This window comes from Echeneis naucrates, chromosome 10, assembly GCF_900963305.1.
Source record: "Echeneis naucrates chromosome 10, fEcheNa1.1, whole genome shotgun sequence".
In the NCBI taxonomy this organism is placed as follows: Eukaryota; Metazoa; Chordata; class Actinopteri; order Carangiformes; family Echeneidae; genus Echeneis; species Echeneis naucrates.
This window is the reverse complement of record NC_042520.1, coordinates 12,635,802-12,658,550: the sequence shown is the minus strand read 5'-3', so window position 1 is coordinate 12,658,550 and position 22,749 is coordinate 12,635,802. Positions and strand designations below refer to the sequence as shown.

The 22,749-nt window shown below is 41.9% G+C and overlaps 1 protein-coding gene across 1 annotated transcript; it reads left to right on the top strand.

Moving 5' to 3' along the window:
* The first annotated feature begins 257 nt into the window (after window positions 1-257).
* On the top strand, window positions 258-16,481 carry LOC115050430 (uncharacterized). The gene is given in 6 exon segments (XM_029513272.1): window positions 258-2,706; window positions 3,311-5,839; window positions 7,082-8,725; window positions 8,727-9,530; window positions 10,544-12,961; window positions 14,040-16,481. Coding segments are annotated over 6 exon segments (12,222 nt in total). The 5' UTR covers window positions 258-321.
* The last annotated feature ends 6,268 nt before the right edge of the window (window positions 16,482-22,749 follow it).

The following is a 22,749-nucleotide window of genomic DNA, read 5'->3' as shown; positions in this document are numbered from 1 at the left end:
TGCACCAACTCGAAGCTTCAGAATAATATAGCTCATTTGTTTTTGAATTGACTGCAGTTATTTCAAATGACCACATGAGGACAATATAGACCGTCACATTTTGATGTTTCTCGTGGTTACACGAGGCTCCTCCCATATCCACTGGATGATGATTCTCAAGGCTTTGTTACAAAGAGACGCAGGGCGAGAGAGGATTGTACAGCCATCATATTGTACGTTTCCGTACAAAGGGACAGGATCGGGAATTTGACTTTCCGCATTTATTCTCTGTTAAGTCGGATTGTAGGGAAACCACATGTTCTGTTCACACTGGATTCAAATATGTCGGCGAGGAGTATCTGCTGCTCTTTGCGTATCTGTATAGTCGTTGTTCTGTTGGATTTTTGCTGGGACGCGGTGTCGGGGCAGCTCTCGTATTCGATCTCAGAGGAGGTAAACCCGGGGACTCCTGTGGGGAATATCGCCAAAGACCTAAATCTAAATGTCCAGGAGCTGGAGTCTCGTATGTTTCAGATTGTCAGTGGATCAAAGAGAAAATATTTCGATGTAAATCTGAAAACTGGAATTCTTTACGTGAATGAAAGAATAGACCGCGAGGAGCTCTGTGCAAAGGCGACAAAATGCCCTGTCAATGTAGAGGCAGTGATCAACAACCCGCTTAAGTTTTATCGCTTGGAGGTAAATATAATAGATATAAATGATAATGCGCCGCATTTCTCCGAGAATGTCCAGATTCTTAACATAGCTGAAAATACAATGCCGGGAGGGAAATTTGGATTTATCGAGGCGTCAGATGTCGACATTGGTAAGAATAGTGTTAACACATACAAGTTGAGTACAAATCATCATTTCTCTCTCGAGATAAACAAAGGCGACGACAGTGTATCTGCAAAGCTTGTGCTTCAGAAAGCTTTAGATCGAGAGTCACAGCCTACAATAAGACTAATGGTGACGGCAATCGACGGCGGAAATCCACCGAAGTCAGGGACATCCGAGATTATGATAAATGTTTTAGACATAAATGACAATGCTCCGATTTTCAGCACGTCGTTATACAAGGCACGTATTTGGGAAAACATACCAGCAGATAAAACTGTTGTAGTTTTGAATGCGACAGACGCAGATGAGGGTTTAAACAGTGAAATCGAATATTCTTTGAGAAGTAAAGGTCAGGATCAGGTTTTAGATTTATTTCAAATAGACTCTAAAACAGGTGAAATTACAGTGAAAGGTGAGATTGACTATGAGGAAAATGCAGCATTCCAGATTTATGCACAGGCCAGTGACAAAGGCCAACCTCCCATGTCAGTCGATTGTAAAGTGCTTGTTGAAGTGATGGACCTGAACGACAACGCTCCTGAGATCTCTGTGACGTCACTAGTAAATACAGTGAAGGAGGACGCAGAAGCAGGTACTGCTATTGCACTTGTTTCTGTGCTGGACAAAGACAGTGGAAAAAACGGGGCAGTGAAAGCTGTAATTGCAAATAAAGTTCCATTCAAACTGGAAACTAATTATAAAAATTATTACTCTATTGTAGTTGATGGTCTACTTGATAGAGAAACTAAGTCCCAATACAATGTTACAATAGTAGCTAGAGATGAAGGGAGTCCACCTCTCTCCAGCACCAACATAGTTACTGTTCATGTTTCTGATGTTAATGACAACCCACCGCGATTCTCAGAGCCGCAGATTAATGTTTATGTGAAAGAAAACAGTCCAACAGGAGCAGTTATTAAGACGGTGTCTGCAGTTGATGCTGACACTAATCAAAATGGTCAGGTGAGATATTCATTCTTACAAACTAACAGTGAAACGCTGCCATTATCTGTGACGGTAAACATCAACTCAGAGACAGGAGACATAGTCAGCCTGCAGTCTTTTAACTACGAGCAGTTAAAAACGTTTCAGTTCAAAGTTCAGGCCACAGACTCTGGTGTTCCTCCGCTCAGCAGCAACGTGACTGTGAACGTTTTTATCCTGGATGAGAATGACAACAGTCCCTCGGTTCTCGCTCCATATTCTGAGCACGGCTCCGTTAACAGTGAGACCATCCCCTATTCTGCTGAAGCGGGATACTTTGTGGCAAAGATCAGGGCTGTAGACGCAGACTCTGGATACAATGCGCTGCTTTCTTATCACCTCTCTGAGCCCAAAGGAAACAACCTCTTCAGGATCGGAACCAGCACCGGGGAAATCCGGACTAAGAGGAGAATGAGTGACAATGACCTGAAGACTCACCCCTTGGTGGTCTTGGTTTCTGATAACGGAGAACCCTCCCTGTCAGCTACTGTGTCTATTGAAGTGGTGGTGGTTGAAAGCGCAGCTGACATCCACACTCAGTTCAGACATGTTCCCCTAAAGGAGGAGACCTTCTCTGATTTAAACCTGTATCTGCTGATCGCCATTGTGTCGGTGTCAGTCATCTTTCTGCTGAGTCTCATCACTTTAATAGCAGTCAGATGTCACAGGACAGACAGCAGTTTCAGCAGGTACAGCGCCCCAATGATCACCACCCACCCTGACGGGAGCTGGTCTTACTCCAAAGCTACTCAGCAGTATGACGTGTGTTTCAGCTCAGACACGCTCAAGAGTGACGTAGTGGTTTTCCCCGCCCCGTTTCCACCTGTAGATGCTGAACTCATCAGTATTAACGGAGGAGACACTTATACCAGGACTCAGACTTTGCCTAATAAGGAAAAGGTAAGAATACTATGAAAAAAAAAAACAACAACATGTTTCATTTTGTGTGATGGTTGTGAATATAAATGTGGTGAAATGGAACATTTATAGATTGTTTTATGTGGTGTCTTGACAAATCAGACATCTGACCGCCATTTTTTGAGAACATTACTATAATACGGAGTATGTCGTTGTCCATGGTGCTGACATAAGCACTGCAGCTGAGAACTGAATATTTGTCAGGTGCATAAGGTCTCTACCTGGCCTTACTTTTTTTATTGAGGGATGAAATATACAATGATTAATCAAAAATAGGCTTCTCGACATCTTCATAACCTTACTTGTGATGTAGTTGATTTGAAATCATTTTCTTCTGTGAACCACCTCCTATGGATTAAATGAGGCAATCGGCCATTTTTTTTCAGCGCCATGTAATTTCTTACTTCAGGTTAGCTGCACCAACTCGAAGCTTCAGAATAATATAGCTCATTTGTTTTTGAATTGACTGCAGTTATTTCAAATGACCACATGAGGACAATATAGACCGTCACATTTTGATGTTTCTCGTGGTTACACGAGGCTCCTCCCATATCCACTGGATGATGATTCTCAAGGCTTTGTTACAAAGAGACGCAGGGCGAGAGAGGATTGTACAGCCATCATATTGTACGTTTCCGTACAAAGGGACAGGATCGAGAATTTGACTTTCCGCATTTATTCTCTGTTAAGTCGGATTGTAGGGAAACCACATGTTCTGTTCACACTGGATTCAAATATGTCGGCGAGGAGTATCTGCTGCTCTTTGCGTATCTGTATAGTCGTTGTTCTGTTGGATTTTTGCTGGGACGCGGTGTCGGGGCAGCTCTCGTATTCGATCTCAGAGGAGGTAAACCCGGGGACTCCTGTGGGGAATATCGCCAAAGACCTAAATCTAAATGTCCAGGAGCTGGAGTCTCGTATGTTTCAGATTGTCAGTGGATCAAAGAGAAAATATTTCGATGTAAATCTGAAAACTGGAATTCTTTACGTGAATGAAAGAATAGACCGCGAGGAGCTCTGTGCAAAGGCGACAAAATGCCCTGTCAATGTAGAGGCAGTGATCAACAACCCGCTTAAGTTTTATCGCTTGGAGGTAAATATAATAGATATAAATGATAATGCGCCGCATTTCTCCGAGAATGTCCAGATTCTTAACATAGCTGAAAATACAATGCCGGGAGGGAAATTTGGATTTATCGAGGCGTCAGATGTCGACATTGGTAAGAATAGTGTTAACACATACAAGTTGAGTACAAATCATCATTTCTCTCTCGAGATAAACAAAGGCGACGACAGTGTATCTGCAAAGCTTGTGCTTCAGAAAGCTTTAGATCGAGAGTCACAGCCTACAATAAGACTAATGGTGACGGCAATCGACGGCGGAAATCCACCGAAGTCAGGGACATCCGAGATTGTTATAAATGTTTTAGACAATAATGACAATGCTCCGATTTTCAGCATGTCGTTATACAAGGCACGTATTTGGGAAAACATACTAGCAGATAAAACTGTTATAGTTTTGAATGCGACAGACGCAGATGAGGGTTTAAACAGTGAAATAGAATATTCTTTGAGAAGTAAAGGTCAGGATCAGGTTTTAGATTTATTTCAAATAGACTCTAAAACAGGTGAAATTACAGTGAAAGGTGAGATTGACTATGAGGAAAATGCAGCATTTCAGATTTATGCACAGGCCAGTGACAAAGGCCAACCTCCCATGTCAGTCGATTGTAAAGTGCTTGTTGAAGTGATGGACCTGAACGACAACGCTCCTGAGATCTCTGTGACGTCACTAGTAAATACAGTGAAAGAGGACGCAGAAGCAGGTACTGCTATTGCACTTGTTTCTGTGCTGGACAAAGACAGTGGAAAAAACGGGGCAGTGAAAGCTGTAATTGCAAATAAAGTTCCATTTAAACTGGAAACTAATTATAAAAATTATTACTCTATTGTAGTTGATGGTCTACTTGATAGAGAAACTAAGTCCCAATACAATGTTACAATAGTAGCTAGAGATGAAGGGAGTCCACCTCTCTCCAGCACCAACATAGTTACTGTTCATGTTTCTGATGTTAATGACAACCCACCGCGATTCTCAGAGCCGCAGATTAATGTTTATGTGAAAGAAAACAGTCCAACAGGAGCAGTTATTAAGACGGTGTCTGCAGTTGATGCTGACACTAATCAAAATGGTCAGGTGAGATATTCATTCTTACAAACTAACAGTGAAACGCTGCCATTATCTGTGATGGTAAACATCAACTCAGAGACAGGAGACATAGTCAGTCTGCAGTCTTTTAACTACGAGGAGTTAAAAACGTTTCATTTCAAAGTTCAGGCCACAGACTCTGGTGTTCCTCCGCTCAGCAGCAACGTGACTGTGAACGTTTTTATCCTGGATGAGAATGACAACAGTCCCTCGGTTCTCGCTCCATATTCTGAGCACGGCTCCGTTAACAGTGAGACCATCCCCTATTCTGCTGAAGCGGGATACTTTGTGGCAAAGATCAGGGCTGTAGACGCAGACTCTGGATACAATGCGCTGCTTTCTTATCACCTCTCTGAGCCCAAAGGAAACAACCTCTTCAGGATCGGAACCAGCACCGGGGAAATCCGGACTAAGAGGAGAATGAGTGACAATGACCTGAAAACTCACCCCTTGGTGGTCTTGGTTTCTGATAACGGAGAACCCTCCCTGTCAGCTACTGTGTCTATTGAAGTGGTGGTGGTTGAAAGCGCAGCTGACATCCACACTCAGTTCAGACATGTTCCCCTAAAGGAGGAGACCTTCTCTGATTTAAACCTGTATCTGCTGATCGCCATTGTGTCGGTGTCAGTCATCTTTCTGCTGAGTCTCATCACTTTAATAGCAGTCAGATGTCACAGGACAGACAGCAGTTTCAGCAGGTACAGCGCCCCAATGATCACCACCCACCCTGACGGGAGCTGGTCTTACTCCAAAGCTACTCAGCAGTATGACGTGTGTTTCAGCTCAGACACGCTCAAGAGTGACGTAGTGGTTTTCCCCGCCCCGTTTCCACCTGTAGATGCTGAACTGATCAGTATTAATGGAGGAGACACTTTTACCAGGACTCAGACTTTACCCAACAAAGAAAAGGTAAGAACATTGGTTTTAAGAATGTTTCACTTTTATCATCCCCCATGGTGATGATTGAGTGTGACATTGCAAAAAGTGTACTCTTAAACGACTTTACACTACTACAACTACTGCTGCTACTACTACTACGACCAAAAAAAAAAAAAGAACTTTCATCGTACAACTTAAATTTTGAGTTAAATCTGAAGCCCGGAGGTTTTTGTCTTTCTAATGTTGATATAGTTCTTATTTATGTTGTTGTATGGTCTCTGGGCTGCCTGCTTCCCAACAGGATTGGTATGTCGCTGTCTGTGGTGCTGAACCCAAGTTTCTGTATGTGATCTCCTTGTAGTCCTTAACATGTTCCCTTCCAGAGACACGTTATGTTCAAATTTGCAGTACATTCGCAGAGTTGGTAATATTTTATCAACGTGATTGATTGATAAGAGTGAAAAGAGAGACTTCAGGAGTGGGGAAAATATTTTACATACTTTGGTCCCGATAAAAATCCTACTGCATAGTAAACATAGTTGGCTACGTCTGTTCACTGAAAGCATGTTATGTCAGTATTTGACTAAGTTGTCACTTTTTATACTTTATCCAGTACTTTCATCATTTTTTAAACATGGCACTCTTTTGCAATGAGTTTAACTAAATTTCTCTCTATTTCAAACATTGAATTAAACTGTAAGCTTTCACTGAAAGTAACAAAATAGCACAATGAACAGGTTACTCGTCCTATTTTAGATATCTTTCTGCTTTGGGAATAACTTCAAGAGAGCATTTTCAAGAAATAAAAATATTACGTACACGATGAAGTTATTTCAATCTATTCTGAAGAATCAAACGAGAAGAAGAAAAAAATCACAGAAATTGCTGTCGCTGCTGGAAGTCCTTTTCTTGAATTTTCAGTGAATTTATAAGCAGGCTTTATCATGACACAAAATTGTTGTTCATATTTTGGTCATCATTTTACCTCTATGGTGTTTTTGTGCACGTTTGCATGTCCCTTGTGCCAAAGGAAGTCTCTTCTTTCATAGTATTCAATAATATTGTATTGGACATATCGTGCAACTATAAGAAATTTCCACATGGGGACACTGCAGACCTTCGCATTTAGATATCCTCTTTGGTAGATAGGACTCCGCCCAGAGTCAGCCGATGATGCATTTGTGGGCTTTGTTACAAAAACGGATCGTGTGACAAAGAACGGGCCTCTTATCAAAATGCTGAAATATTTGCTTGGAGCATTGCTTCTTCCAGTTTGATGTCGCGGTTGCTTTCACACCTTGTACGGATTTGCTCGCAGGATCTCTATCGATGTACGGAATTATGAATTTTCCGGGGAGAACGGGCTCTGTGTGGCTCTCTCTCTTCTTCGTGCTGCTGGACTGTTACTGGGAAGCGGTGTCGGGGCAGCTCTCTTACTCCGTCTCAGAGGAGGTAAATGTGGGGAGTTTTGTCGGAAATATCGCTAAGGATCTAAACATCAATGTGGCGGATTTGGAGTCCCGCATGTTTCAGATCGTTTCTGGTTCCAAGAGAAAATACTTCGAGGTAAATCTGAAGACTGGTGTCCTCTACGTCAATGAGAGAATAGATCGAGAGGAACTCTGTGGCACTGAATCAAAATGCTCACTGAGTGTAGAAGCAGTTATTAATAACCCTTTAAAATTGTACCGGATTGAGATTAAAGTATTGGATGTGAATGATAACTCTCCATCGTTTCTGAGCACATCGCAGGTGATCGACATTAGTGAGAATACAGCAGCAGGAGCTAAATTTCCGCTGCATCCGGCTGAAGATGCGGACGTCGGTAAAAATACTGTAAATATCTACAAGCTTAGTCAAAACGAACACTTTTCCCTGGAAATACATAAACATGAGAGAGTAACACCCGAATTAGTACTTCAGAAAATTTTAGACAGAGAAAAACAGTCTGTGATTAGTTTAATACTAACTGCCGTTGATGGCGGGACCCCTCCTAAATCAGGGACGATGGTCATTACAATTAATGTGTTGGATAGTAATGATAACGCTCCTATGTTCAGCCAAAATCTATACAAATCCAGCGTGCATGAAAATGTGAAAATAGGCACGTCAATAATTACATTGAATGCTAGTGATTTGGATATAGGTTTGAATGGACAAGTGTTTTACTCATTCAGTGAAGTTGACAGAGGGAAACAAACGGATCTATTTGCTATTGATGAAAAAACAGGAACCGTAACAAATAAAAAGAATATTGACTTTGAAGAGAATAATGCGTTTGAGATTCGAGTACAAGCCAGAGACGGAGCAGCACCTCCTCTCACTTCACACGCCAAATTATTGATTGAGGTTTTAGATGTTAATGACAATGCCCCTGAAATTTCCGTTACATCGCTCTTAAACACAGTCAAAGAAGATGCGTCCGTTGGTACAGCTATTGCGCTTGTTTCAGTGCTTGATAAAGACGGCGGTAAAAACGGGATGGTGATCTGTAAAATTTCCAAAAGAGTTCCTTTCAAATTAGAGTCAAACTATAAGAATTACTATTCACTGGTGGTGGACGGTCCTCTGGACAGAGAGAGCACATCTCAATACAATATCAGCATCACTGCGACTGACGAAGGAAGCCCGCCTCTCTCCAGCACGACTGTTATGACAGTGCACGTCTCAGATGTAAATGATAACAAACCTCTATTCACAGAAAATATAATCAGTGCCTATGTGAAAGAAAACAGCCCAGTAGGAGCAGTTATTAAGACGGTGTCTGCAGTTGATGCTGACACTAATCAAAATGGTCAGGTGAGATATTCATTCTTACAAACTAACAGTGAAACGCTGCCATTATCTGTGATGGTAAACATCAACTCAGAGACAGGAGACATAGTCAGCCTGCAGTCTTTTAACTACGAGGAGTTAAAAAACGTTTCAGTTCAAAGTTCAGGCCACAGACTCTGGTGTTCCTCCGCTCAGCAGCAACGTGACTGTGAACGTTTTTATCCTGGATGAGAATGACAACAGTCCCTCGGTTCTCGCTCCATATTCTGAGCACGGCTCCGTTAACAGTGAGACCATCCCCTATTCTGCTGAAGCGGGATACTTTGTGGCAAAGATCAGGGCTGTAGACGCAGACTCTGGATACAATGCGCTGCTTTCTTATCACCTCTCTGAGCCCAAAGGAAACAACCTCTTCAGGATCGGAACCAGCACCGGGGAAATCCGGACTAAGAGGAGAATGAGTGACAATGACCTGAAAACTCACCCCTTGGTGGTCTTGGTTTCTGATAACGGAGAACCCTCCCTGTCAGCTACTGTGTCTATTGAAGTGGTGGTGGTTGAAAGCGCAGCTGACATCCACACTCAGTTCAGACATGTTCCCCTAAAGGAGGAGACCTTCTCTGATTTAAACCTGTATCTGCTGATCGCCATTGTGTCGGTGTCAGTCATCTTTCTGCTGAGTCTCATCACTTTAATAGCAGTCAGATGTCACAGGACAGACAGCAGTTTCAGCAGGTACAGCGCCCCAATGATCACCACCCACCCTGACGGGAGCTGGTCTTACTCCAAAGCTACTCAGCAGTATGACGTGTGTTTCAGCTCAGACACGCTCAAGAGTGACGTAGTGGTTTTCCCCGCCCCGTTTCCACCTGTAGATGCTGAACTGATCAGTATTAACGGAGGAGACACTTTTACCAGGACTCAGACTTTACCAAACAAAGAAAAGGTAAGCAAAATTGTATTAAGCATGTCTCATCTTTCCCAACCTCATGCTGACATTCAATAGTAAAACGGTAATTAGGGGACTTTAACATAGAACTTTGTGCTACAACAGGTTTTCTTTAAAAGGCCGAGTTTGAGTTCAAATTGAATTCCTGAGGTCATAGTTTTTCTTATGTTGTTTGTTGGCTTGTACTAATTCTGTTGTGGCAAAGCTTTTTCTTTTGGTTGCTCACTTCACATGTCGCTGACTGTGGTGCTGAATCTAATTTCGTTTGCAAACTCAGTGTTTCGATGTTTCTTCAATTTTGAAAGTTTTGGCAAATCGATGAAGTGCGGGTTTTTTCCACTATAGCTCATATGTCTTGATAACTGCTTCAGAAAAACAAAGCTGAAAATGTGTACAGGTTTAATATATCGACTGCAGTCGGTTAAACAATGGCATTACATATATTAAAACGAGCCACTGATTTTGGCACTGAAGACGATTTTTTTTTCCTTCGGGGGGCAAGCAGGTCGGGGGTTTGAACTGAGATTTGCGTGCTGTAGTTGGTACACTAACAATTGGCGGCTTCAATTGCCTGTCATAATAATGAGTAGTTGAATATGCGCAGATGATTTCAAGTACCCACATAAACATTAGACTATCGTGATGAGTAACAGGACCATTTTCATACATTTTGTATTTCAGAGACAAAGATTGTTCCAGCAATATCAGCCCTTTAATTTTAGCGGTTTATCCAACCGAGACATCTCTCCGTTCTACTTAATACACGTTTTGAACAGTAATTTCTCAGTCTATACAGCAGTGTCAGGAGATGGTGCCAGAGACCACGCCATAATATTCTGGTTAGTGTTAACAAACTCCTCCTCTACTGATGACTAGACACGAAGACGTCATCATCTGACAGCGCTTTGTGGAGGTAGCGTAAAGACGATCAAGGCTCTACAGAGAGATTACTATTAACTAAAATGGATCCATAATAAGGACTACTTCTCGTTCTTCTCACATTGACCAAGAGGAAGAAACCAGGATCTATCGGTTTTGTAGCAACAGCGATGGCTGCTCCGGAACAATGGAGTTATATTTTGGGCTTGCTTTTCACTCTGCTTTGTCTCTGCGACTGGTCTGTGGCTCAGACATCCTATACTATTTCAGAGGAGGTGGACAAAGGGACAGCAGTGGGAAATCTCGCTAAATATTTAAATTTTAATGTGCAGCAATTGGAATCGATGGGTCTTCATATTACGTCGGGATACAGCAAACCCTATTTTGATATAAATCATGAAACTGGTGTGCTTTTCGTTAGCGACAGGATAGATCGGGAGGAGCTTTGTCCAAATACGGTAAAGTGTTCTTTAAATGTAGAAGCCATACTAAGCAACCCTCGCAGCCTACATCGATTTGAAGTTATTATTAACGACATTAATGACAATGCACCGTATTTCCGAGAAGAAACAACTACAGTAGATATGTATGAATCTTCATATATTGGTGAGAGGCATCCATTACCGATTGCTCATGACGCAGATGTAGGACCTAACTCGGTGAGAACTTATAAATTAAGCCCGAATGATTATTTCTCTTTGGATATACAGAACACTGGTGACCAGAGAGTGTCGGCGGAGTTAGTGCTGCAGAAGCCATTGGATCGAGAAAAACAGGACGTTATTGAACTCACATTAACTGCGATAGATGGTGGAAAACCTCCGAAAACGGGGACTCTGCGAATACAAGTTAATGTACTCGATGTAAATGACAATTCACCCGTATTTAGTAAGTCTCTCTACAAGGTCCAAGTGGTTGAAAATGTTAATATTGGAACAGCGTTATTGACTCTGACAGCTACTGATTTGGATGACGGTGTTAATGGAGAGCTTATATACTCTTTTACAGAAACTGGACACTTAAACACAGACGATATGTTTTCCCTGAATGATAATACTGGAGAAATAACCGTCAAAGGCAATGTTGATTATGAGGAAAATCAAGCGTTTGAGATACGTGTTCAAGCGCGAGATAAGGGCACGCCTCCTCGTAGTGCGCACTGCAAGGTTTTATTTGAGGTTGTTGATATTAATGACAACGCTCCAGAAATCTCTGTCTCATCACTGATGAGTCCAGTGAAAGAAGACGCTGAAATAGGAACAGCTGTTGCTATGGTCACCATCACTGATAAAGATGGAGGCAAAAATGGTCAGACAAACTGTAAGTTAACAGGTTCCATGCCATTTAAGTTAAAGTCAAACTATAAAAATTATTATTCCTTGTTGGTTGACGGACCTCTTGACAGAGAGACTGTGTCCCAATACAATGTATCAATTACAGCTGTAGATGAAGGGACTCCCTCTTTGTCGAGCACAAGCATCATTACTGTTCAGGTTTCTGATGTCAATGACAATCCTCCTAGATTCCTCATTCCTCATATTAATACTTATGTAAAAGAGAACAGCCCAACTGGAACCATAATTCACGCACTGACTACCTTAGATTTAGACTTAAATGAAAACGCAAAAACAACTTATCACCTAATTAATAATTCTCCATTGACCACACAGTTGGCTTCGATGGTAAACATCAACTCAGAGACAGGAGACATAGTCAGTCTGCAGTCTTTTAACTACGAGCAGTTAAAAACGTTTCAGTTCAAAGTTCAGGCCACAGACTCTGGTGTTCCTCCGCTCAGCAGCAACGTGACTGTGAACGTTTTTATCCTGGATGAGAATGACAACAGTCCCTCGGTTCTCGCTCCATATTCTGAGCACGGCTCCGTTAACAGTGAGACCATCCCCTATTCTGCTGAAGCGGGATACTTTGTGGCAAAGATCAGGGCTGTAGACGCAGACTCTGGATACAATGCGCTGCTTTCTTATCACCTCTCTGAGCCCAAAGGAAACAACCTCTTCAGGATCGGAACCAGCACCGGGGAAATCCGGACCAAGAGGAGAATGAGTGACAATGACCTGAAAACTCACCCCTTGGTGGTCTTGGTTTCTGATAACGGAGAACCCTCCCTGTCAGCTACTGTGTCTATTGAAGTGGTGGTGGTTGAAAGCGCAGCTGACATCCACACTCAGTTCAGACATGTTCCCCTAAAGGAGGAGACCTTCTCTGATTTAAACCTGTATCTGCTGATCGCCATTGTGTCGGTGTCAGTCATCTTTCTGCTGAGTCTCATCACTTTAATAGCAGTCAGATGTCACAGGACAGACAGCAGTTTCAGCAGGTACAGCGCCCCAATGATCACCACCCACCCTGACGGGAGCTGGTCTTACTCCAAAGCTACTCAGCAGTATGACGTGTGTTTCAGCTCAGACACGCTCAAGAGTGACGTAGTGGTTTTCCCCGCCCCGTTTCCACCTGTAGATGCTGAACTGATCAGTATTAATGGAGGAGACACTTTTACCAGGACCCAGACTTTACCCAACAAAGAAAAGGTAAGAACATTGGTTTTAAGAATGTCTCACTTTTATCATCCCTCATGGTGATGATTGAGTGTGACATTGCAGAAAAGGTTACTCTTAAACGACTTTGCACTACTACAAAAAAAACAAAACACTTTCATAGTACAACTTAAATTTTGAGTTAAATCTGAAGCCCGGAGGTTTTTGTCTTCCTAATGTTGATATAGTTCTTATTTATGTTGTTGTATAGTCTCTGGGCTGCCTGCTTCCCAACAGGATTGGTATGTCGCTGTCTGTGGTTCTGAACCCAAGTTTCTGTATGTGATCTGCTTGTAGTCCTTAACATGTTCCCTTCCAGAGACACGCTATGTTCAAATTTGCAGTACATTTGCAGAGTTGCAAATATTTTATCAATGTGATTGATTGATAAGAGTGAAAAGAGAGACTTCAGGAGTGTGGACAATATTTTACATACTCTTGTCCTGATAAAAATCCTACTGCATAGTAAACATAGTTGGCTACGTTTGTTCACTGAAAGCATGTTATGTCAGTATTTGACTAAGTTGTCACTTTTTATACTTTATCCAGTACTTTCATCATTTTTTAAGCATGGCACTCTTCTGCAATGAGTTTGTATGAAACTCCCCACCGTTCACCGACATCATTATATTTTATGAGCAAACTCTAAATCTCCATCAATTGCTCTTTTGCATGCAACCTTAATTCAGACCTCAAATATTCCAGTATTGGTCGTTACACTGATTGAATAAATCACCCTGTCCGTGGAGTTTGAACAATATTTCGTTTTCATAATGTTTGAAAGCCCTCACAATAAGTCATGGTGCCACTTAGAGTGAAACGTTTATCCACATTTCCCGTTGGCTTAAGCAGTTTACCAAAGGTACCACACAGTGACGCTATAGACCGTGACACTGAAATATAGAAGCTCCACCCAGAGTAAAAAAGGAATGACCGTGGCTTCTTCTCACAAAGAAGCTCGGGAGTAGATGCGAAGGCACAATGGATTCATTTATCTTATAAAATATGAAAGTCGAAATATTTCAGACGAAAATTTTGTCACATCTAATCAGATCACCACATAAACAATCAGTTGTGGATGTACGCGTTGTTCTTTCTGGGAGGAATTATGTCTTTATCGCGAAGCAGGAAGCCCATTGTTTCATATCTGATGCTGGTGCTCATGGATTACTATTGGGAAGCAGCGTTTGGGCAGCTTTCTTACTCTGTCTCGGAGGAGGTAAACACGGCAACTACAGTCGGAAACATCGCCAAGGATCTAAATCTCAATGTGCATGATTTGGAGGCCCGTTCGTTTCAGATTGTTACAGGATCCAAGAGAAAATATTTTGAGGTAAATCTAAAAACTGGACTTCTGTATGTGAACGAGAGGATTGACCGGGAGGAGCTTTGTGCGGATGAGCCGAAATGCACTGTTAGTGTAGAGGCTGTGATAAACAACCCCTTAAAGCTCTACCGCGTCGAGGTAGAAATTAGAGATGTGAACGACCATTCTCCGCATTTTAACACAAAATCACAGACACTGGACATCGCAGAGAACACTTTGCCTGGATTTAGATTCGCATTATCTGAGGCAACCGATGCTGATGTTGGTAAAAATTGTGTTAGTGCGTATAAGATCGGTCCAAATGAATACTTCAGTCTGGCGACACAGAACAGAGGGGAGAGTATATCTGCAGAGCTGGTGCTACAAAAGGCCCTCGACCGCGAGAAAAAGCCACATCTTCACCTCCTGTTAACTGCAGTAGACGGGGGATCCCCGCCAAAGTCAGGCACGTCAGAAATTGAAATTAATGTACTCGATATTAATGATAACGCACCGGTGTTCAGTAGCACTCTGTACAAAGTTAGAATATTTGAGAATTCCCCGATTGGTACGACGATATTCACCTTAAATGCGACTGACGCTGATGAAGGCACAAACAGCCAAATAGTCTATTCCCTTCGTAATAAGGACCAGGGCCATATTCTAGATATTTTCAAAATTGGCCCTGAAACAGGGATAATTTCAGTGAAAGGCAAAATCGACTACGAGGAACGAAAAGCTTTTGAGATCCGGGCAGAGGCTCGGGACAAAGCACAGCCTCCTCTGTCTGCTCATACCAAAGTGCTGGTAGAAGTAATAGATGTAAATGACAACGCTCCTGAAATCACAGTGACGTCACTTCTCAATACTGTGCACGAGGACGCTGGTGTTGGTACGGCGATAGCACTGGTTTCAATTCAAGATAAAGACAGTGGGAGAAACGGTGAAGTAAAATGCAAGATCACAAACACAGTCCCTTTCAAATTAGAGGCAAATTACAAAAACTATTTTTCTTTAGTGGTCGACGGGCATCTAGACAGAGAAGTTACTCCGCAATACAACGTGACAATTTCAGCAACAGATGAGGGAACCCCGCCTCTTTCAAACGCCAGTACCATTACGGTTTACGTTTCTGATGTAAATGACAATGCACCTTATTTCCCAGAACGTGAAGTAAATGTTTATGTCCAAGAAAATAGCAAAGTAGGAGCAGTTATTAAAACAGTGACTGCAACCGATGCGGACATCAGCAGCAATGGTCAGGTGAGCTACTCCTTTTTAAACATCAAAGCGAGATCTCCCCCACTTCTAACATTGGTAAACATCAATTCAGAGACAGGAGACATAGTCAGCCTGCAGTCTTTTAACTACGAGGAGTTAAAAACGTTTCAGTTCAAAGTTCAGGCCACAGACTCTGGTGTTCCTCCGCTCAGCAGCAACGTGACTGTGAACGTTTTTATCCTGGATGAGAATGACAACAGTCCCTCGGTTCTCGCTCCATATTCTGAGCACGGCTCCGTTAACAGTGAGACCATCCCCTATTCTGCTGAAGCGGGATACTTTGTGGCAAAGATCAGGGCTGTAGACGCAGACTCTGGATACAATGCGCTGCTTTCTTATCACCTCTCTGAGCCCAAAGGAAACAACCTCTTCAGGATCGGAACCAGCACCGGGGAAATCCGGACTAAGAGGAGAATGAGTGACAATGACCTGAAAACTCACCCCTTGGTGGTCTTGGTTTCTGATAACGGAGAACCCTCCCTGTCAGCTACTGTGTCTATTGAAGTGGTGGTGGTTGAAAGCTCAGCTGACATCCACACTCAGTTCAGACATGTTCCCCTAAAGGAGGAGACCTTCTCTGATTTAAACCTGTATCTGCTGATCGCCATTGTGTCGGTGTCAGTCATCTTTCTGCTGAGTCTCATCACTTTAATAGCAGTCAGATGTCACAGGACAGACAGCAGTTTCAGCAGGTACAGCGCCCCAATGATCACCACCCACCCTGACGGGAGCTGGTCTTACTCCAAAGCTACTCAGCAGTATGACGTGTGTTTCAGCTCAGACACGCTCAAGAGTGACGTAGTGGTTTTCCCCGCCCCGTTTCCACCTGTAGATGCTGAACTGATCAGTATTAACGGAGGAGACACTTTTACCAGGACTCAGACTTTACCCAACAAAGAGAAGGTAAGACTATCAATTAAATCATAATATGTATATAGAAATAATGACCTGTCCAGGGTGTACCCCCCCACTCGTCTGGGATTGGCTCCAGCACCCGCCCCCCCCCCCCCCCCCCCCCCCACGCCCAGGAAAAGCGTAAAAGATGGATAAATGTATGGATGGAAAAAAAAAAAATAAAATATCATTGTATGATATATAAATTGGACTGCAGCACACATCACAACTGATAAGTTTTTTGTATAGTTGTGTTTGCTGTAAGAGATTTTTCATCCTCACATTTTTATGAATTTGCCTCTCCAGTCTTATTTTGACAAGTTTCATTTTTACCAACAAAAAAAATAGTCTTCCAATAGTTTCGTGTAATTTTTCTCATTTAGTTAGGCTTCCTGAAAAGATGGTAATTATTTTATTTAATAAATGCAAAAGAAACATCACAAAAACCTAATTTGACATTGTGTTAAGTCACAATAACAAATATCACACGTAAAAAATGTTAACTAATAAATGCAATCTAATTAAAACCATCCATTCATTAGAGTTTCATTATCATTAGAGTTAGAGTTGGAGTAGAGTTTTATGATATTGTTTATAATTTGTGATTATTTTCCTTCGGAAGAACAGTATCACCAAATGTTTGGAAGTGGCTAAATTAAAATTTATCCCAAACTTAGCTGGGATTTCGTTGCACAGAATTCAAAGATTACACTAATATAAAATAATTGTTGACTGAATAGACACTCAAAGCGTAGTGACTTAATTGTATGAAGTCATTACATTTGCATCCAAGCACTTGTGCAAATCTGTTTTGTCATGATTTGAAGAGTTACGCGCTACTTTTCTGTGCGAAGTAGAAAGTGAGTGCTGTAGTCAATATTTGGCTGAAAAAAATAACAGTTTTGATGGTCTGTTAACCTGCTGATTTGTGATTCCAGTTTTAAAGCATTTTTATTACAAATTGTCATTTGCTGTTGGGTCTGCAAAGTTCTTGGATTCAGATTTTGTCATTCTAAACAGACAGTTTAAAGCTACACGTTACTCCTGTTATTTTATTCCGTATTATGACGTTTCCAACCAGTTGTTGTTGACGTGAATGTGTTTGATACTATGCATCAGCATAAGGTCTTGGCCATGCTTCTGAAATGTGTAGTGTAGACATTATGACACGATCTGAGGCTATGACACAGGGCAGTAGTTGTCGTTTTTGTCGTTAGCTCACTGACAAGATTAACCTTAATTTTGGACACTTCTTACCAAAATCAGTGTGTGGCTGTATTAATTTCAAAACATTGTAATGATTTTAAATGGCCATGAGGTGACACTATAGACCATAACATCACCAGCAGGTTGCTGAACGAAAGCCCTCCCACATCGGAAGGATCCCTGTGTTCGTCAGTTCTTTGTTAGGGAGACGTAGGACGAACGAGAACGTTATTAAAAATCGCACTGTCATATGATTTTGTCTCCCAAACGACTTTTTGTCTTGATTTTGTAAAGGCCCATCGATACACGGATATATGCTTTGTTTTCGCTGAATGGAATTATGCAGCTGCTCGGAGGAAAGACCTCTGTTGGAATATATCTTATGCTCGTTGTGTTGGAGTATAACTGGGGAGCGGTATCCGGGCAGCTCTCCTATTCCGTCTCAGAGGAGGTAAACGTGGGGACTTCAGTTGGAAATCTCGCAAAGGATCTAAATCTCAATGTGCAAGACTTAGAATCACGTATGTTTCAGGTTGTTACTGGATCAAAGCGAAAATATTTCGATGTAAATTTGAAGTCAGGTTTTCTCTACGTCAGTGAGAGAATAGATAGAGAAGAGCTCTGTGCGAAAGCTGCAAAATGCGCATTAAGTGTCGAGGCTGTGATTAATAAGCCACTGAAACTTTACCGTGTTGAAGTTAATATTCTCGACGTAAACGATAACCCGCCCTCTTTCAGTGCAAACTCACAAACCATCGACATAGCGGAGAGCATTTTACCAGGAGCTACGTTCCCTGTGCTGTCTGCTTACGATGCTGATGTAGCTAAAAATGGCATTAACACATACAAACTAAATCCCAACGAATATTTTTCTTTAGCGGTGCACAAAGGCGAAAGTGTGTCAGCTGAGCTAGTCCTTCAGAAATCGTTAGACAGAGAAAAACAGGCTTTAATCAAACTAACATTAACCGCCGTGGATGGAGGAACGCCTGCGAAGTCAGGCACGTCAGAAATATTGATTAACGTCCTCGATAACAACGATAACATTCCAGTTTTTACTAAATCGTTGTATAAAACGAGCATTACCGAGAACGCACCACTTGGGACTACAGTAGTGGCGGTGACTGCAACAGACACCGATGAAGGTAGAAACAAAGACATTGTGTATCTACTGAACTCCAAAGACCAGGACCATGTGTTGAACATTTTTGAAATAAATTCAGAAAGTGGAATAATAACAGTTAAAGGGAAAATCGACTTTGAAATAAATCCTGCCTTTGAAATCCGTGTGCAGGCTGCTGACCAAGGACACCCTCCATTAACAGCCCAGTGTAAAGTACTGGTGGAGGTGGTGGACCTAAATGACAATGCCCCTGACATCACAGTGACGTCACTGTTTAATACAGTGAGGGAAGACGCCGAAATCGGCACTGCAGTTGCACTTGTTTCAGTTGTTGACAGAGATGGAGGTAAAAATGGTGAGGTAAAATGTGACATTGTAAATGCTGTTCCATTTAAACTGGAAACGAATTATAAGAATTATTATTCGTTAGTTATTGGTGGAGCTCTTGACAGGGAACTCATTTCCCACTACAATATCACGATCAGAGCTACAGATGAAGGGAAACCACCTCTCTCCAATACCAGTATGGTCAGTATTCAGGTTTCTGATGTAAATGACAACATGCCTCGCTTTTCAGAGACTATAATTAATATGTATGTGAACGAAAATAGTCCGGTCGGCACGGTTTTGAAAGCAGTATCTGCAAGCGATGCTGACATTAGTGAAAATGGTCGAATGACCTACTCTTTGGTGACTGATAGTAATTTACTGGCACTGTCGACCATGATAAACATCAACTCAGAGACAGGAGACATAGTCAGCCTGCAGTCTTTTAACTACGAGCAGTTAAAAACGTTTCAGTTCAAAGTTCAGGCCACAGACTCTGGTGTTCCTCCGCTCAGCAGCAACGTGACTGTGAACGTTTTTATCCTGGATGAGAATGACAACAGTCCCTCGGTTCTCGCTCCATATTCTGAGCACGGCTCCGTTAACAGTGAGACCATCCCCTATTCTGCTGAAGCGGGATACTTTGTGGCAAAGATCAGGGCTGTAGACGCAGACTCTGGATACAATGCGCTGCTTTCTTATCACCTCTCTGAGCCCAAAGGAAACAACCTCTTCAGGATCGGAACCAGCACCGGGGAAATCCGGACTAAGAGGAGAATGAGTGACAATGACCTGAAAACTCACCCCTTGGTGGTCTTGGTTTCTGATAACGGAGAACCCTCCCTGTCAGCTACTGTGTCTATTGAAGTGGTGGTGGTTGAAATCGCAGCTGACATCCATACTCAGTTCAGACATGTTCCCCTAAAGGAGGAGACCTTCTCTGATTTAAACCTGTATCTGCTGATCGCCATTGTGTCGGTGTCAGTCATCTTTCTGCTGAGTCTCATCACTTTAATAGCAGTCAGATGTCACAGGACAGACAGCAGTTTCAGCAGGTACAGCGCCCCAATGATCACCACCCACCCTGACGGGAGCTGGTCTTACTCCAAAGCTACTCAGCAGTATGACGTGTGTTTCAGCTCAGACACGCTCAAGAGTGACGTAGTGGTTTTCCCCGCCCCGTTTCCACCTGTAGATGCTGAACTCATCAGTATTAACGGAGGAGACACTTTTACCAGGACTCAGACTTTACCCAACAAAGAAAAGGTAAGAACGTTGGTTTTAAGAATGTTTCACTTTTATCATCCCCCATGGTGATGATTGAGTGTGACATTGCAAAAAGTGTACTCTAAAACGACTTTACACTACTACAACTACTGCTGCTGCTGCTACTACTACTACGACAAAAAAAAAAAAAACTTTCATAGTACAACTTAAATTTTGAGTTAAATCTGAAGCCCGGAGGTTTTTGTCTTTCTAATGTTGATATAGTTCTTATTTATGTTGTTGTATGGTCTCTGGGCTGCCTGCTTCCCAACAGGATTGGTATGTCGCTGTCTGTGGTGCTGAACCCAAGTTTCTGTATGTGATCTGCTTGTAGTCCTTAACATGTTCCCTTCCAGAGACACGCTATGTTCAAATTTGCAGTGCATTAGCAGAGTTGGTAATATTTTATCAATGTGATTGATTGAAAAGAGTGAAAAGAGAGACTTCAGGAGTGGGGAAAATATTTTACATACTCTTGTCCTGATAAAAATCCTACTGCATAGTAAACATAGTTCGCTACGTCTGTTCACTGAAAGCATGTTATGTCAGTATTTGACTAAGTTGTCACTTTTTATACTTTATCCAGTACTTTCATCATTTTTTAAGCATGGCACTCTTTTGTAATGAGTTTAACTAAATTTCTCTCTATTTCAAACATTGAATTAAACTGTAAGCTTTCACTGAAAGTAACAAAATAGCACAATGAACAGGTTACTCGTCCTATTTTAGATATCTTTCTGCTTTGGGAATAACTTCAAGAGAGCATTTTCAAGAAAAAAAAATATTACGTACACGATGAAGTTATTTCAATCTATTCTGAAGAATCAAACGAGAAGAAAAAAAAAATCACAGAAATTGCTGTCGCTGCTGAAAGTCCTTTTCTTGAATTTTCAGTGAATTTATAAGCAGGCTTTATCATGACACAAACTTGTTCATATTTTGGTCAGCATTTTACCTCTATGGTGTTTTTGTGCAAGTTTGCATGTCCTTTGTGCCAAAGGAAGTCTCTTCTTTCATAGTATTCAATAATATTGTATTGGACATATCGTGCAACTATAAGAAATTTCCACATGGGGACACTGCAGACCTTCGCATTTAGATATCCTCTTTGGTAGATAGGACTCCGCCCAGAGTCAGCCGATGATGCATTTGTGGGCTTTGTTACAAAAACGGATCGTGTGACAAAGAACGGGCCTCTTATCAAAATGCTGAAATATTTGCTTGGAGCATTGCTTCTTCCAGTTTGATGTCGCGGTTGCTTTCACACCTTGTACGGATTTGCTCGCAGGATCTCTATCGATGTACGGAATTATGAATTTTCCGGGGAGAACGGGCTCTGTGTGGCTCTCTCTCTTCTTCGTGCTGCTGGACTGTTACTGGGAAGCGGTGTCGGGGCAGCTCTCTTACTCCGTCTCAGAGGAGGTAAATGTGGGGAGTGTTGTCGGAAATATCGCTAAGGATCTAAACATCAATGTGGCGGATTTGGAGTCCCGCATGTTTCAGATCGTTTCTGGTTCCAAGAGAAAATACTTCGAGGTAAATCTGAAGACTGGTGTCCTCTACGTCAATGAGAGAATAGATCGAGAGGAACTCTGTGGCACTGAATCAAAATGCTCACTGAGTGTAGAAGCAGTTATTAATAACCCTTTAAAATTGTACCGGATTGAGATTAAAGTATTGGATGTGAATGATAACTCTCCATCGTTTCTGAGCACATCGCAGGTGATCGACGTTAGTGAGAGTACAGCAGCAGGAGCTAAATTTCCGCTGCATCCGGCTGAAGATGCGGACGTCGGTAAAAATACTGTAAATATCTACAAGCTTAGTCAAAACGAACACTTTTCTCTGATTACACAAAAAGGAGAGACCGTAACACCCGAATTAGTACTTCAGAAAATTTTAGACAGAGAAAAACAGTCAGTGATTGAACTCACGCTGACTGCAATTGACGGGGGTACTCCTGCTAAATCAGGTAGTATGAATATCATAGTGAATGTTTTGGACATTAACGATAATCCTCCTATATTCAGTCAAACACTTTATAAAGCAAGTGTCTATGAAAATGTGAAAATCGGCACATCGATAGTCAAGCTGAATGCGACAGACTTAGATGCAGGGGAAAACGGAAAGGTGTTATTTTCGTTTAGTGAAGTTGGCAGAGGGAAGCAAACGGATCTATTTGCTATTGATGAAAAAACAGGAATCGTAACAAATAAAAAGAATATTGACTTTGAAGAGAATAATGCGTTTGAGATTCGAGTACAAGCCAATGATGGAGCTTCCTCGCCGATGACCTCACACGCCAAATTATTGATTGAGGTTTTAGATGTTAATGACAATGCCCCTGAAATTTCCGTTACATCGCTTTTAAACACAGTC